The sequence below is a fragment of the Hyaena hyaena genome, unplaced genomic scaffold, assembly GCF_003009895.1.
Source record: "Hyaena hyaena isolate Hyena2069 unplaced genomic scaffold, ASM300989v1 scaffold_112, whole genome shotgun sequence".
Lineage (NCBI taxonomy): Eukaryota > Metazoa > Chordata > Mammalia > Carnivora > Hyaenidae > Hyaena > Hyaena hyaena.
The window spans coordinates 3,336,198-3,349,845 of record NW_024080744.1 but is presented as its reverse complement, the minus strand read 5'-3'; the positions used below and the strand labels follow the sequence as shown (position 1 = coordinate 3,349,845).

Genomic DNA, 13,648 nt, shown 5'->3' with positions numbered 1-13,648 from the left:
AAAAAAAAAAAAAAAAAAAAAAAACAATCCTTAAAGGCAAAACCAAATAAAACTGAAAAATTTTTAGGTGTTTGAGAACTAAAACATGCATAACTTTAAAAAATATGAATAACTACAGAGAGCATTCTCATTCACTCAGTTCCCTCATGGCCTCTGCTATCTAAATCTTCTGAAGCTTTGTGGTGCCTGGGGGACTCAGTAGGTGAAGCGTTCCACTTTAGCTCAGGTCATAATCTCATGGTCTGGGACTTCGAGCCCTGTGTGCTGGGCTGACAGCCCTCTGTGCTGACAGCTCAATGCCTGAAGCCTGATTCAGATCTGTGTCTCCTCCTCTCTCTGCCCCTCCCTCACTTGCATGCATGCTCTCTCTCAAAAATAAACAAACATTAAATAAATAAGTAAATAAATAAATCTTCTGAAGCTTTAACATCACTGCCACTCTCAGGTATGGCTAACGTTAGGTGTTCTTACATGGATGTATTTTTACTAAAAGTATAATTTAAATGAACTCCTTTAGAAATTATTCTCAAATTTTTATTTGAAAGAAATGCACATTACCTTGAGAAAAGCATGAAATCTTGGCTTCTGTTTTTCACATTTAATAATTGTTTCCTTGCTCATTTCAAAGAAGTTTACAAAAGGAGGGTATGTTTTTACCAAATCTTTTGACTAGGGAGAAGAAGAAAAAAAGTATTAATTTGTTATGAATGTTACCATTAGATAATGAAATTTAAAGCCAAATAATCAATAGCCAAAATCTGACATACTGAACACAAAAGAAAAATTTGTAATAAGCTTCCTCTCAAGTTAAACACAAAATTTTACACATTTCTCATTAATGAGCCAATTGCTAAACAAAATGCATCAACTGATACACAAAGCCTAAAACTTAAAAAAGCAAGCAAAAACTCAGGAAGAAACAGAAGTATACGATACTTATTGTATTGACATAAACATGACAAAGTTTTCAAATTTCTGTAATTTCGGAATATAGTAAGTAATAAGTACCCCTTATTATGACATACTATTATTTACTGATTAATCCAAACCATCATTTAAAGTTTATTTATTTAGGGGCTCCTTAGTGGCTCCTCAGTCAATTAAGCATCTGACTTTGGCTCAGGTCATGATCTTGCAATCCGTGAATTTGAGCCCCAGGTCATGAGGTTCTGTGCTGACAGCTCAGAGCCTGATTCAGATTCTGTGTCTCCCTCTCTCTCTGCCTCTCCCCTGCTTGCACTCTGTCTCTCTCTCTCTTTCAAAAATAAATATTTAAAAATTTTCTAAAAATAAATAAAAATTAACGTTTATTTATTTTTGAGAGAGAAAGAGCAAGCAAGGGCACATGAATTGGGGAGGGGCAGAGAGAGAGAGAGAATCCCAATCAGGTTCTGCCAGCATGGAATCCAATGTGGAGCTCGAATTCATGAACCGTGAGATCATGCCCTAAAGCCAAAACCAAGAACTGGATGCTTAACCAACTGAATCACCTAGGTGCCCCCAAACAACTACTTAAAAGATTAATTATAAGGGCACCTGGGTGGCTCAGCTGGTTAAATGTCCAACTCTTGATTTCAGCTCAAGTGATGCTCTCATGGTTGTGAGATGGAGCCCCTTGTCAGGCTCTGTGCTGAGTGCCTGCTTGGGACTCTATTTCCCTCTCTCTCTCTCTCTCTGTCTGCTCCTCTCCACTGGCAAGCATGCTCACTCTCTCAAAATAAACATTAAAAATAAAACATCAATTATATTGCCCAAAAATGCAACAATAAAAGGAAAATGTCTCAGCTAACTGAAGAGACTAACAGGTATCAAAATGAAAAGTATGTGACCAAAAGAAAAAAAAAAGTAACAATAATTTGCATATTTGGAATTCTCAACCAATCAGAAAAAAAATGTAAGACTAAATGGTAAGAATGGAAGTTAGGAGGAGGCCTCTGAAAAGAAAAGTGTATGTGCCAGAACCTAAGGCACTGAAACCTATAAATTGTATTCACAGAGACTGAAAGACACTTAGAAATCCTATTCATAGCACCTCATTCAAAATGAACTTACTTTATTTGATAAACTTAAGCTATGTGGTTTTACCCTAGCAAAGGAAATCAGTTCATTAGAAGCTTTTATGCAGGGCAGATACAATGAGATTAAAAAATGATATCAACTAAAAAGAGAAAATTAAAAACTCAGTTACAGAAAATTTCACAAGATCATTAGTCTGTGACCATTTATGAAGGACAAATAACTTGACATACAGTAAAATTTTATAGCACAGGATGACAATTGGTGTTCCCAACGATGACCTTGGGGTATCAAGAAAAGTGTTAAACTATATACAGCAAATATATTTCAGAAACAAGAATATATTTTATAAACACAACTATGTCAGAGTTTTGAAAGCTCACACATTTAAACAAGTAACTGTCACTCCCTGAGGGTACTTAATGAGATGATGCTTTAACCTGAAAACCTAAAAATGAAATACTCACATATTTAAGAAAGATGTCACCAATGCTTTTGCTCTCATCCCAATTAACAATAAGGTCTTCCAGATCATCCTGAAAGAGCACAAATGAAACATTTAAGCTTGAATTTGACAGTCCCTGAAACATTTTCCTATATTTTTGAAATATTCATTTGAAAGAAGTACCTTACAAAGTAACTTAATTCGATGTGCAAAACAGTAACACATTCTTTCTCCTAAAAAAGGAATTAACTCTTTGACTATAAGGAAAATACCCTTTGAAAAATAATTAAGAAAATATAAACAGTGTCAAGTCAATAAGACTAAGCCTAACTTTCCAAATTGAAAAATTCATCTTTTCTTATTAACTATAAAACTGATTGCCATTATTAATTCTAGAAAACTACTTTCAATCTTGCTGCTAAAGCACCCATTTGAAACTGTAATCTCTAACAGGTCAGCAAATTTTACTTAAAGGGCAAGAAGGTAAGTATTTCAAGCCTTGCAGGCCATATGTTTTCTGTTGCAAGTACTCAACTCTGTCCTTGTGGTGTGTAAGCAATCATAGATAATTCATAAAGAATTGAATATGGCTATGTTTTAATAAAATTTTCTTTAGCAAAACAAGCAAAACTTTACCAAAATCCTAATCTGACTAGATTTGGTCCATCAACCATAGTTTGCTAATTCCTGACCCATAAAACTCCTCTATCATCATCCTAAAATATTAAATATTTGTAAAAATTTTTGAAGACATTTAAAAGCATTGTAAGATAATAAAACACAAATCAGATGATAAAATGAGATGCCAAGAAATGACATTCCCTAATTGAAATTCTAAAAGTGACTTTAAAGTAGAAACTAATCAGTAAATTCTTATAACCAAAAGTTCTCCAAGTGTCATCTACAGGCCCCCCAGGAAACCTTTGCAATGGAATTCATGAGATTCAAACTATTTTCATTACAACACTAAAGCTCCATATGTGTTTTCCACTCTTATTTCTCTCACAAGTATACAAGAGACTTTTCTAGAGGCTACAGGATATGAGATACAACAGACTGAATTCAGAAATGGATATGAGAAACAGTCTTCTCTTAAGCAACACAGAAAAAATGTAAAACAGTGTCACTCTTCTTACTATTTTTGCTTTGGAAATTAGTTATTTTCCATAAAGGTTGTTCTTTAAAACAAAAGAAAAGAAAAATTCATAAATCAGACAAACCTTAGGGCGATATAATATAGTAGATTCTGACACTGACTTGCTATTTTAAATACTGGCTCTAACTTTCGGACATGGAACAAACTAGGGTTGGCATAGGGAAGTGATGGGGAGGGGCAAGATGGATGATGGGTACTAAGGAGCACATTTGTGATGAGCACTGAGTGTTGTATGCAAGCGATGAATCACAGTTCTATTCCTGAAACCAATATTGCATTACATATTAACTAATTAAAAAAAAAACAAAAAACTGGCTCTAGAGTTTGTTCTGTGCCCTTGGGCATATTATTTAACCGCTGAGTGCCTCAATTTCCTATTCTGAAAAATGAAGATAGTAATAATTCCTACCTCAAAGGATTAAATTAGTTAATACTTGATTAGCCCTTAGAAGAATCCTTATGGGAACCTGGCTGGCTTAGTCAGGGGAATAAGCGACTTCATCTCGGGGTTTAAGTTTGAGCCCTATGCTGGGTATAGAGACTACTTAAAAATAAAATCTTTAGGGGCATCTGGGTGGCTCAGTTGGTAGTATCCCGACTCTTGATTTCAGTTCAGGTCATGATCCCAGGATTGTGGGATCAAGCCCCAGGTCAGACTCCACACTAAGCATGGAACTTGCTTGGAACTCTCCCTCTCTCTCCGCCACCCTCTACCCCTCTCCCCAGCTTGTACCCTCTCTAAAAGAAATTTTAAAAAACTAAGTCAAATTTTAACCAAAAAAGATCCTTAACAGATTGTAATACTGAGTAAGCAGTTATTAACTTTATTTACCTATGTATTTAATATCAAGTACACAGGATATTTGGAAAACTATGATACAAAAGAGAAAAACTTAAAGCTCTGCCAATATAATCTAGTAGTCCTCTTTTAAAGTGTTAAAAACTGGGGACGCCTGGCTGGCTCAGTCAGTAGAGCGTGTGACTCTTGATCTCATGGTTCTGAGATCAAACTCCCCCACTGGGTGTAGTGCCTACTTTAAAAAAAAAAAAAGCATTAAAACTATAATACTGTAAGATGGCTGTATATATTTACATAAGAACATTACTATCAGAAAGCAATATAATCGAGGCACTTGGTGGCTCAGTCGGTTAAGGTATGATCTCACAGTTTGTGAGCCATCCCTCAGAGTCCGGGGAATGTAATGTATAGCATGGTGACTGTAGTTAACAATACTGTATTGCATATTTGAAAATTGCTAAGAAATTAGATCTCAAAAGTTCTCATCACAAAGAAAAAAGAATGTGTGGGGCTTCTGAGTAGCTGAGTCAGTTAAGCATCTAGCTATGGGTTTTGGCTCAGGTCATGATCTAACAATTTTGTGGGTTCAAGCTCCACATGGGCTGACGATGAAGAGTAAGCCTGCTTAGGACCCTCTCCCCCTTCCCTGTTCGCACTGTCCATCTCTCTCAAAAAACAAATAAATAAACTTGAATAGAAAAAAGTATTTGTAACTATGTGGTGATAAATGTTAACTAAATTTATTGTGGTGATCTCTTCATAATATATACACATATCAAAGTTATCAAAGTATTATTTGTATTCTAAAACTAATACAATGATATGACAATTATATCTCAATTTCTAAAAAAAAAAAAAAAAAAAAAAGGCAAGATAGCATTAGGCTTTAAGGCTTTAAAGACTCTGAAGTCAGACAAGTATTCAAATCCCAGATCCAGGATTTACCAGGTGACTGACTTTGGAAAAATTATTTAATTTCTGTGTGTAGCAGTTTCATATCTGTAAAATGTAGACAATAATACCAACTTCGTGGTACTGTTCACTAGATGTGCCAGTAACTCGATGGCTACAGTTAAAAGAAGGGAAAAAAACCCGCTATGTATAAAAAAGATAAGAAAATACAACAAAATTTAAAATTATGGGTGATAGGATTGTGAGTATTTTCTACTCCTCTTTCCCTTACTCCTGGTCTTACAAATGTTTGACAACCTGGATTGGTTTTGTGGTAGAAAAGGACACAGGCTTTGAAATTTTTAAATGTGTGTCAAACTTGAAATCAGCTAAGCAACAAATAGTTGAAATATTGACAATCCAACTTTATGAGAAAACTAAAGGGTAGCAATCATTTTCAAAGCTCCCGTGAATCAGAAAACATGATTTTCTCTACTGAGATTATGATCCTATACACATAACAAGGATAACATTTTATATTAGAAGAGCACTTACACACCTAGACCAGCTAAATGAGTGACACAAATTCAAATTGATCCACAAATTAGTTAGGACACCAAGATGAAAACCTACTAGCCTTCCCATTCTACCCTTCTGTGTTTCTTATGAAAGAAAAAATATAACAAAAATTCTTTTTGAATATTCAGAAACTTAACTAGAATAAGGTTAAACGAGGCTGAAACTCTATAGCTTATTAAGAAAATAAAGATTCTTTCAGAGTTCCCTTTAGATTTAGAAATAAGTGAAATGTGATCATGGATTTTGATAAAGTACAAATGTAAGAATTTAATAAATTAAATTTTTACTAACAAAGACCTTTTATACTTTTGTTTATAATGTACAGTAAAATCAAAAGTAATATAATGTACTTATTTGAAACATTCTATAATTCAGACTGATCTTTTTATTGGAATATGAAATAACCATTAATATGGGTTGTTTAATATGGGAGGAGAAAACTGCTCAATTTTGCTCAATACTACACAGGAAAAGTAAGAGGAAATAAAGCTTAAACACTTAAGAGATCGGCTAAACCTGTTCCAAAATTACTTTACTATGACAGACTGATAGTAAATCATGGACCCTTCATCAAAGGAAAAACCATTAAGAAGAGGATAGAACAGTCTTATGTGGGTTTTTTTTGTTTGCTTATCTATTAACAGAGAAATGAACAAAATGGTTTCTAGGTCTCTTTCAGCTTCAGTTTTTCAAACTCAAAGCAAAACGTACAACCTGAGAGGGACAGTAGGAAAATAAAAATACCAGTAGCAATCACTTCTCTATAGAAAAGACTTCATAAGGTTTAATTCCTTATTTCAGGATTAATCAAAATCAAAAAACAGGCAAACAACAAATATTAATAGGGCACTGGAGCAAAGGGGCATAAATGATTCAAAGGAATAAATGAGAGAATAAGTTTTAGGTATAAATCTTATTTACCCAATCAATAGTAACTGAAAAAAAAATTATATTATGTAAACACAATCTGAAAAGAGTTACTACCAACCTAACATATACAAATTTACCTTTATCTTAGTGTGCACGTCAAAGATATCAGGGATACTACCAAAAATAGTCTTAATCTCTTCTGGTGCAAGGATAGGCCCACCCCGTTGTCCTTCCTCTTCCAATGGTACCTGAAATAACTAAACGGTTAAAAAAAAAAGACTAGTTTAGATAGATACTTCAGATTCTGTGTCTCCCTCTCTCTCTGTCCCTCCCCCTCTCTCGCACACGCACTCTCAAAAATAAACATTTAAAAAATTAAAAAAATAATATAGACAGTGATAACAGAGGAGATGTTGATGGAAAAGAAAAAAATTTTAGAAAAATATTTCTTCCAAAATGAGACCTTTTTTCATTTCCTATTTTATCCTATTTATTTTTACATCTGTGTATATATATATTCTTATCATAAAATGTTATGTTAGAATCTCATAATATAAAATGGTTAGTATAATACAAGAGTAATTTGTACTTTTTATTCAAATTACTAAGTAAGAAAGCAAAGCAATCAATGATTTCCAGACATACACTTAATATAACTACTAAATGTTTAGACATTTAGCATTTCTGGGTCATAGGTTATACGCATTTTTAACTTTACTGGAAGTTTGACAGTAGGGTGGAAAATAGTTTTTGTGGTGGTTTTCTGTGTCCACTGAGGCCTTGGGGTCGCTGGGGTAAAAGTTGTTTTTAGCACACAACTGTACTTAGATTTTGGCCTCTGAATATACCTCAGTTTATTATTAGTTTACTGACGTATTTAGTATAATAGAGGTTTTCTTTTTGACTTTTTTTCTGATTTCAGTATTTTTAATTGTTTTTAGCAGGTAGGGTTCACCATAATTGCAGAAATGGAAGGCCTGGAAAAATGTATTTATTTAATTTATATTTATATATATAAGTATTTGGGGTGAATAAATTCACAGAAATGTAATTCTTAAAAATAGTAACAATTCAAAATCTTCATGTGAAGTGTTATGGTTTTTTAATAAAGATTTCATTTTTAAGCAATCTACTTCCAACATGGGGGTCAAACTCACAACCCTGAGATCAGAGGTCACATGCTCTAGCAACTAAGTCAGCCAGATGCCCCCATAATTTTCATGTAGTTCTTTACTATTTATCTTTTATTTATTCTATTTCTTGTATTTATTTACTTACTTATCTATCTATCCATCTATTTATTTATTTTTACTTTGGCTTATTATGGCCTTTGTGCTGTTATCACTCATTTTACTTCCACATATATTAAGGACCCAACAATACATTACTATTTTTACTTTAACTAGTCATTTGACTTTTTAAAATTTTACTTTTTACTTTAAAACCTACCAGCAGTCTTAAGACATGTTAAACTATCCAAAAACGGTTCTCATGTACTTGTTTTAAAGCCTCCATAAAACACTAGACAGCCAAACACTTCTGATTCTACCTTTCCAACATTTCTCGAATTTATCCTATTTTCATTTTCACTGAAAGAAGTTCAAGTCTTCAAAATCTCTAACTGAAACTGCTGAAATAACCTCCAAATCAGTCCTGTCTCCACAATTTCCCCTCTTCAGGACCTCCTTCAAAGTGAACCAAGTATCTTCCAAAAAATGCTAGTCAGATACCATCTTCCCCTTCCCATCAAAAATTCTTCTCTATATTAGATATGGCATAACACTACACAAAAGCCTTCTCTGTGTGGCATAGACAGCCTGACCTCAACTCTCACTATATCCATATGCTACCCCCTTACAGCTTAGTTTCCTTAAACCTAAACCCTAGACTAGTCATTATACCTTGAATGATATACATCTTCAATTGTCAATATTATTTGTGTAATTTCAAATACACTTCCTACCCATATTCTTTACATGTACTAATCATACTCCTACTTCAAAATTCACTTCAGTTTTTATCTTCTTTCTGATACTTTTTCCAACTTCAACCCACCGAAACTTCCAACCCAACACCTTCCCTAAGCTTGAAAAGGTAAAACTCTTACCTCACAAATCTCCAAATGCCTTAACTAACCTCCCTCATGATGTTCATATCATTTTACTTGGTATTATAATTAGGTATGTATGTTTTATCTCCTCTTCCAGTCTAAGCTTCTTTAAAATAGGAATCCTCTTTGACACTTGGGACACTAATTTATAATTAATAGACACCCAAGTATTATATGAAATACATAAAGAAGCTTCTGGAGATCCATTTAATTTGGGGGCTAAATTTAATTATTCCATATCCAATTTCAAAAACAGGAAGAAAAACATCAGTCCTAAAATAAAGACTGAAGAGAACATTATTATGACTTTAGATCACAATCTTTTAAATAAAATCTTAGGTGAGTTTATAGTAAGCACAGTGGTATGAAATGATCTAAGTCTAACAATTCAAAGGGCTTTTTTTACGGCATTTTAGCTAATTTAATTGATATGCAAATTACAATTCTGAAACTCCAGTGCATTTACCATGGCCTTAAAGGATTTACATTTCTGGATAATAAATGCTACTAAAGTACATGAACAGTATATGCCAAGGGGATTTTCTGCTACTCGACTACATTTTGGCTGACTATAAAAACTTCAACAAGAAACTTATCCAGGATGATTTCCCTTGAGGAAGAAGAGCAAAGCTGACTTAAAACAAGTAAAGTTTAATACAGCAGAGGGCCTCATAAACCCTTGACTGCTGCTAAACAAATTAACTGTGAAGAATAACCTCTCCATGAATAGCAGGAAAAGAAGTCTTTCCATTTCTTATCCATGCATTTTATCATGGTACAAGCAACTAAAGACTATCATATTGAACCTTAATGAGTTATATTAAAAATCCAAATAGAGGTCAGTTAAAAATTAACCCCAATCAGAAGCTCCCTATTATTTTTTTATTCAAAGACAAGCTTGATGGTATCAACTTTATTTTCCTGACAATCTCCTTCATTACCTACAACAAATATATTCCCTCTTTCTGCAGATGCCAATATAACGTCCTATTATTGTATTTCAGAACCTTGAATTTCAGTTTATTCTTTAATATCATCTTCAATCTCATCCTAGAAGGATCCATTAGAATTGTTTTTCTTCAGCAATAACTTCATAGTACATTTTAATGATTAGCAAGGAATTAATATTTATGACTAACCACTGCATACTTTAAGAAACTTGACAAATGAGGGGTGGCTGGGTGTCTCAGTCCGTTAAGCATCTGACTTCAGCTCTGGTCATGATCTCACAGCTCAGGAGTTCGAGCCCCATGTCAGGCTCTGTGCTGACAGCTTAGAGCCTAGAGCCTGAAGCCTGCTTCGGATTCTGCCCCTCCCCTACTTGTGCTCTGTCTCTCAAAAATAACTAAACATTGAAAAAAAATTTTTTAAAGAAACTTGACTCATGAAAGGATTACTGAAAAAAATTACATCCATACTGTTATGCTTCATTGCTATTGATTTTCACATACATACAATACTAAATAAAGCAATGACTCCTAGAATGCACACTTTCAGAAAAAGTTATCTACCATATCCGCATATGAATATAAATGCAGTATCCTGACAGGGAACATGAAAAGTTCTGCACTGAATAAAAGTTAGTCCTCTCCAAGATCATCTATTGAGGATTCTTCTCTTTTGAAGTCACTATAAAAAGTGGTGCTATTTCTATATGAATAAAAGCTACTATTACACTTACGGTATTTCCCTAATAGCAGACTTTTGTCATACATTTTCATTTTTAGTATCTATGTTCAAATTCTATGCTTACATAATTTGCTTGTAAGAAATAACATCTCTCAGATTTTTTAGTTAGAAACACAGGAATGGGGATCATTTTGCACCAAACTCTTACCTGAATGATTGTGGCCAATATATTTACATAATTACTTTCAGTTTGATAAAGCTCTTTTGCAACTTGCCACCTGGCTGACTGCTTTGAAGGAACTGGAGTGGAATTTTTAGAAGACTTAGTACAAGACTTTGGTGTTTCTAAAAGGTGAAAAAGAGGAAATATTTAATGAAAGTCAGATAGAGTACTAGATATTGTGCAGATTTAACAACAAAAAAAAGGGGGCAAGATATCCACTCTTACAAATGTACCCATTTAGATTTTCACTAAAGTTTAATTTCTTTATTGGATAAAGCCAGAAAAAAATAATGGTCCAAAGTATCAGTGACTCCAAAATGACAGACATTATACTAAATAGCTGGCCTGTACTCTTCAAAAATGTTAAAGTCATTGATCGAAAACAAAGAAAGCTGAGGAACTATTCCAGATTAGAAGAGACTAGAGAGAGATAACAACTTTCTCTATGACCCTGGATTGAGTCTTAGACCAGGAGGAAAAAAAAAACAAAAAACTTTTTCTTTTCCTAAAAAGGATATAAGTGGAACAACTAATAAAAATTAAGAGTAGGTCATGGTATTAATGTCAATTTCCTAATTACAATACCTGTATTACAGTGGTACAAGAAATGTCCCTCTATTTTGGGAAATACACATTTAAGTATTTAGAAATAAAGCATGAAATATCTGCAACTTAATCTCAAATAGTGCAGACATAAAAAAATATGTGTGTATATAGAAAAAGAGAGAGAATGAATGAATAAATAAATGCTAACACAAACATGGCAGAGTATTTCCATTTGGGAAATCTGAGTAGAGTACTGGAATATTTGTACTATTTTTATAGCTTTTTGCAATCTGAAAATATTTCAAAATAAAAAGCTCAAATCAAATTTTAAAATTTTCCATAAAAATATTTAAGTTAAAGGATAAATAGGTTGTTATGATTACACATTAACAGAAAACTTAACATATATGTATATGCAGGAAGCCTTCCTCAAAAAAAAAAACAACCCAACATCACTGCAAATTCTTGGTTAGTTCTTAATATAAAAACACCCAGTCCAACACAAAGTGGGAGGACACATGAAATTTCATAAAAGCTTAATATAGTATACTTTCTTACTATCAATATGATTAAAATACTTTAACATTATGTACAGAATCTCCTAATAGCAAGCTTTTCAATAAGAAAACTAATGTATAACATACAATAGAATGACATAGAAAAAAACAATACATAGTCCCAGTATATTAATTTTAGTCAATGATAATTTTAAGTATTATTAAAACAATGATATGGAACTTTGAGTGCTTTTCAAAGCTGGTAGACTTCAAAGATGTTCCCACTTGCCATTTGTTATTTCAGGCTGCTCTCAACAGACCGAAGAGCTTCTGCCATTACATATTTCAAGAGGAAGAAACTGACATACATTGATCTAATTTAATTACTGTGTTTAGGCAGTGATCTACAAACTGGGCATTCTACTATACAGAGTACCTTATATATTAGTACAACTGTCATGTCTGAGTTTTGTCGTGGTTCATTTTCTTCTGTTCCCTCAACTGCATATTCAAGCTTCAGTCCTTTATGATCAGCTCTTACTATCCCATACCCAGTATGTTCATCATGATTGTGGACCCAGTAAATTCTCAGACCTATGTATCTAATCATAATCCTCTACCCAAACACCAAGTTCAATTTTTCCAAATACCCAACGGATATTTGTACCTCAATTTTACCTGGATATTCTCTAACACTGCACTATCTTCCTCTAAAATACAGACTTCCTATTTTTGCCAAGGTAACATCCTATTTTAATACTTTGCCATCATCCCTTATTCCCTTCCTGTCACTCCATTCCATGTTATCTCCACTTTTCTTTCCAACTATTAGCAACCCTGACTCAGGGCCTTATCACCTTGTGGCCTAAGCCACTATAGATTACTTCATGGTCTGGCCATCTCTAAACTGCCTTCCTTTTAATCATTCTTCAGAATAATCCACTACAAATTACCTACTCAACCAATTACTCTACTGCTCAATAGATTCTTAAAATTCTTCATTAATGATTATATGCAGCTCAAACATGCCAGTCTGATTTTAAAGTCCTCTAATATTAGGCCCCAACTAAACTTTCTAATTTAACTATAACTCCTCCATACTACAAGTCAACTAATCTATTCACTACTCCCCAAACAGCAAATTTGTATACTGTTATCTGTATTCTTACTCATCTTATTTCTCAACTCCACCTTAGTTTTCTGGGTCTATCCTAAACTGACACTAAATTCTTTCCATGAATATTTAGTGAGTACCTACTCTCTACTAGGCATTGTTCTTGTCTTTGTAAAGCTTACATTCTGGTGAAGCAAACAAAATTAACAAAAAATATAGTTTCTAACAGTAATAACTACTAGTAAAGACAACAACCAGGTAATGGGTTGGTGAGGAGTACTCAAACAGGGATCTAACTGCAGAAAACCCAAGAAGATTTCTTTAAAGCAAAGAGGGCAAGTATAAAGTTCCTGAGGTATGAATATAGTGGGAATATCTGAAGAATAACAAAGATAATTAGTGTGATGGAAGCTTAAATTACAGGAGAGCATGATATCATATGAGGTTGAAGATAGCTGAGAAAGGATCATGTAGGAACTTGAAAGCTATGGTAATGCAAAGCCGCTGAATGAATACCAGCAGAGAAGAGGCATATGTATTTTAGAGACCTAAGTGCTGCATGTAGAAAGGCAAAATTGGGGATGCCTGACTGGCTCAGTTAGAAGAGCATACAACTCTTAATCTCAGGGTCATGTGTTTAATCTCCAGGTTGGTGTAGAGATTACTTAGATAAATAAATAAACTAACTTAAAAGAAAAAAGAAAGGTAAGGGGGCACCTGAGTGGCTCAGTTGCTTAAGCATCCAACTTAAGTTGAGTTCGAGCCCCGCATCG

At 33.6% G+C, this 13,648-nt stretch overlaps 1 protein-coding gene across 1 annotated transcript in view; it reads right to left on the bottom strand.

Annotated features, from left to right (window-relative positions):
* ECT2 (epithelial cell transforming 2) overlaps window positions 1-13,648 on the bottom strand; it is a 61,755-nt gene that overhangs the window by 29,251 nt on the left and 18,856 nt on the right. Inside the window, 4 exon segments of the mRNA XM_039236521.1 lie at window positions 559-669; window positions 2,484-2,552; window positions 6,894-7,013; window positions 10,704-10,840. Coding sequence (XP_039092452.1) covers window positions 559-669; window positions 2,484-2,552; window positions 6,894-7,013; window positions 10,704-10,840 — 437 coding nt within the window.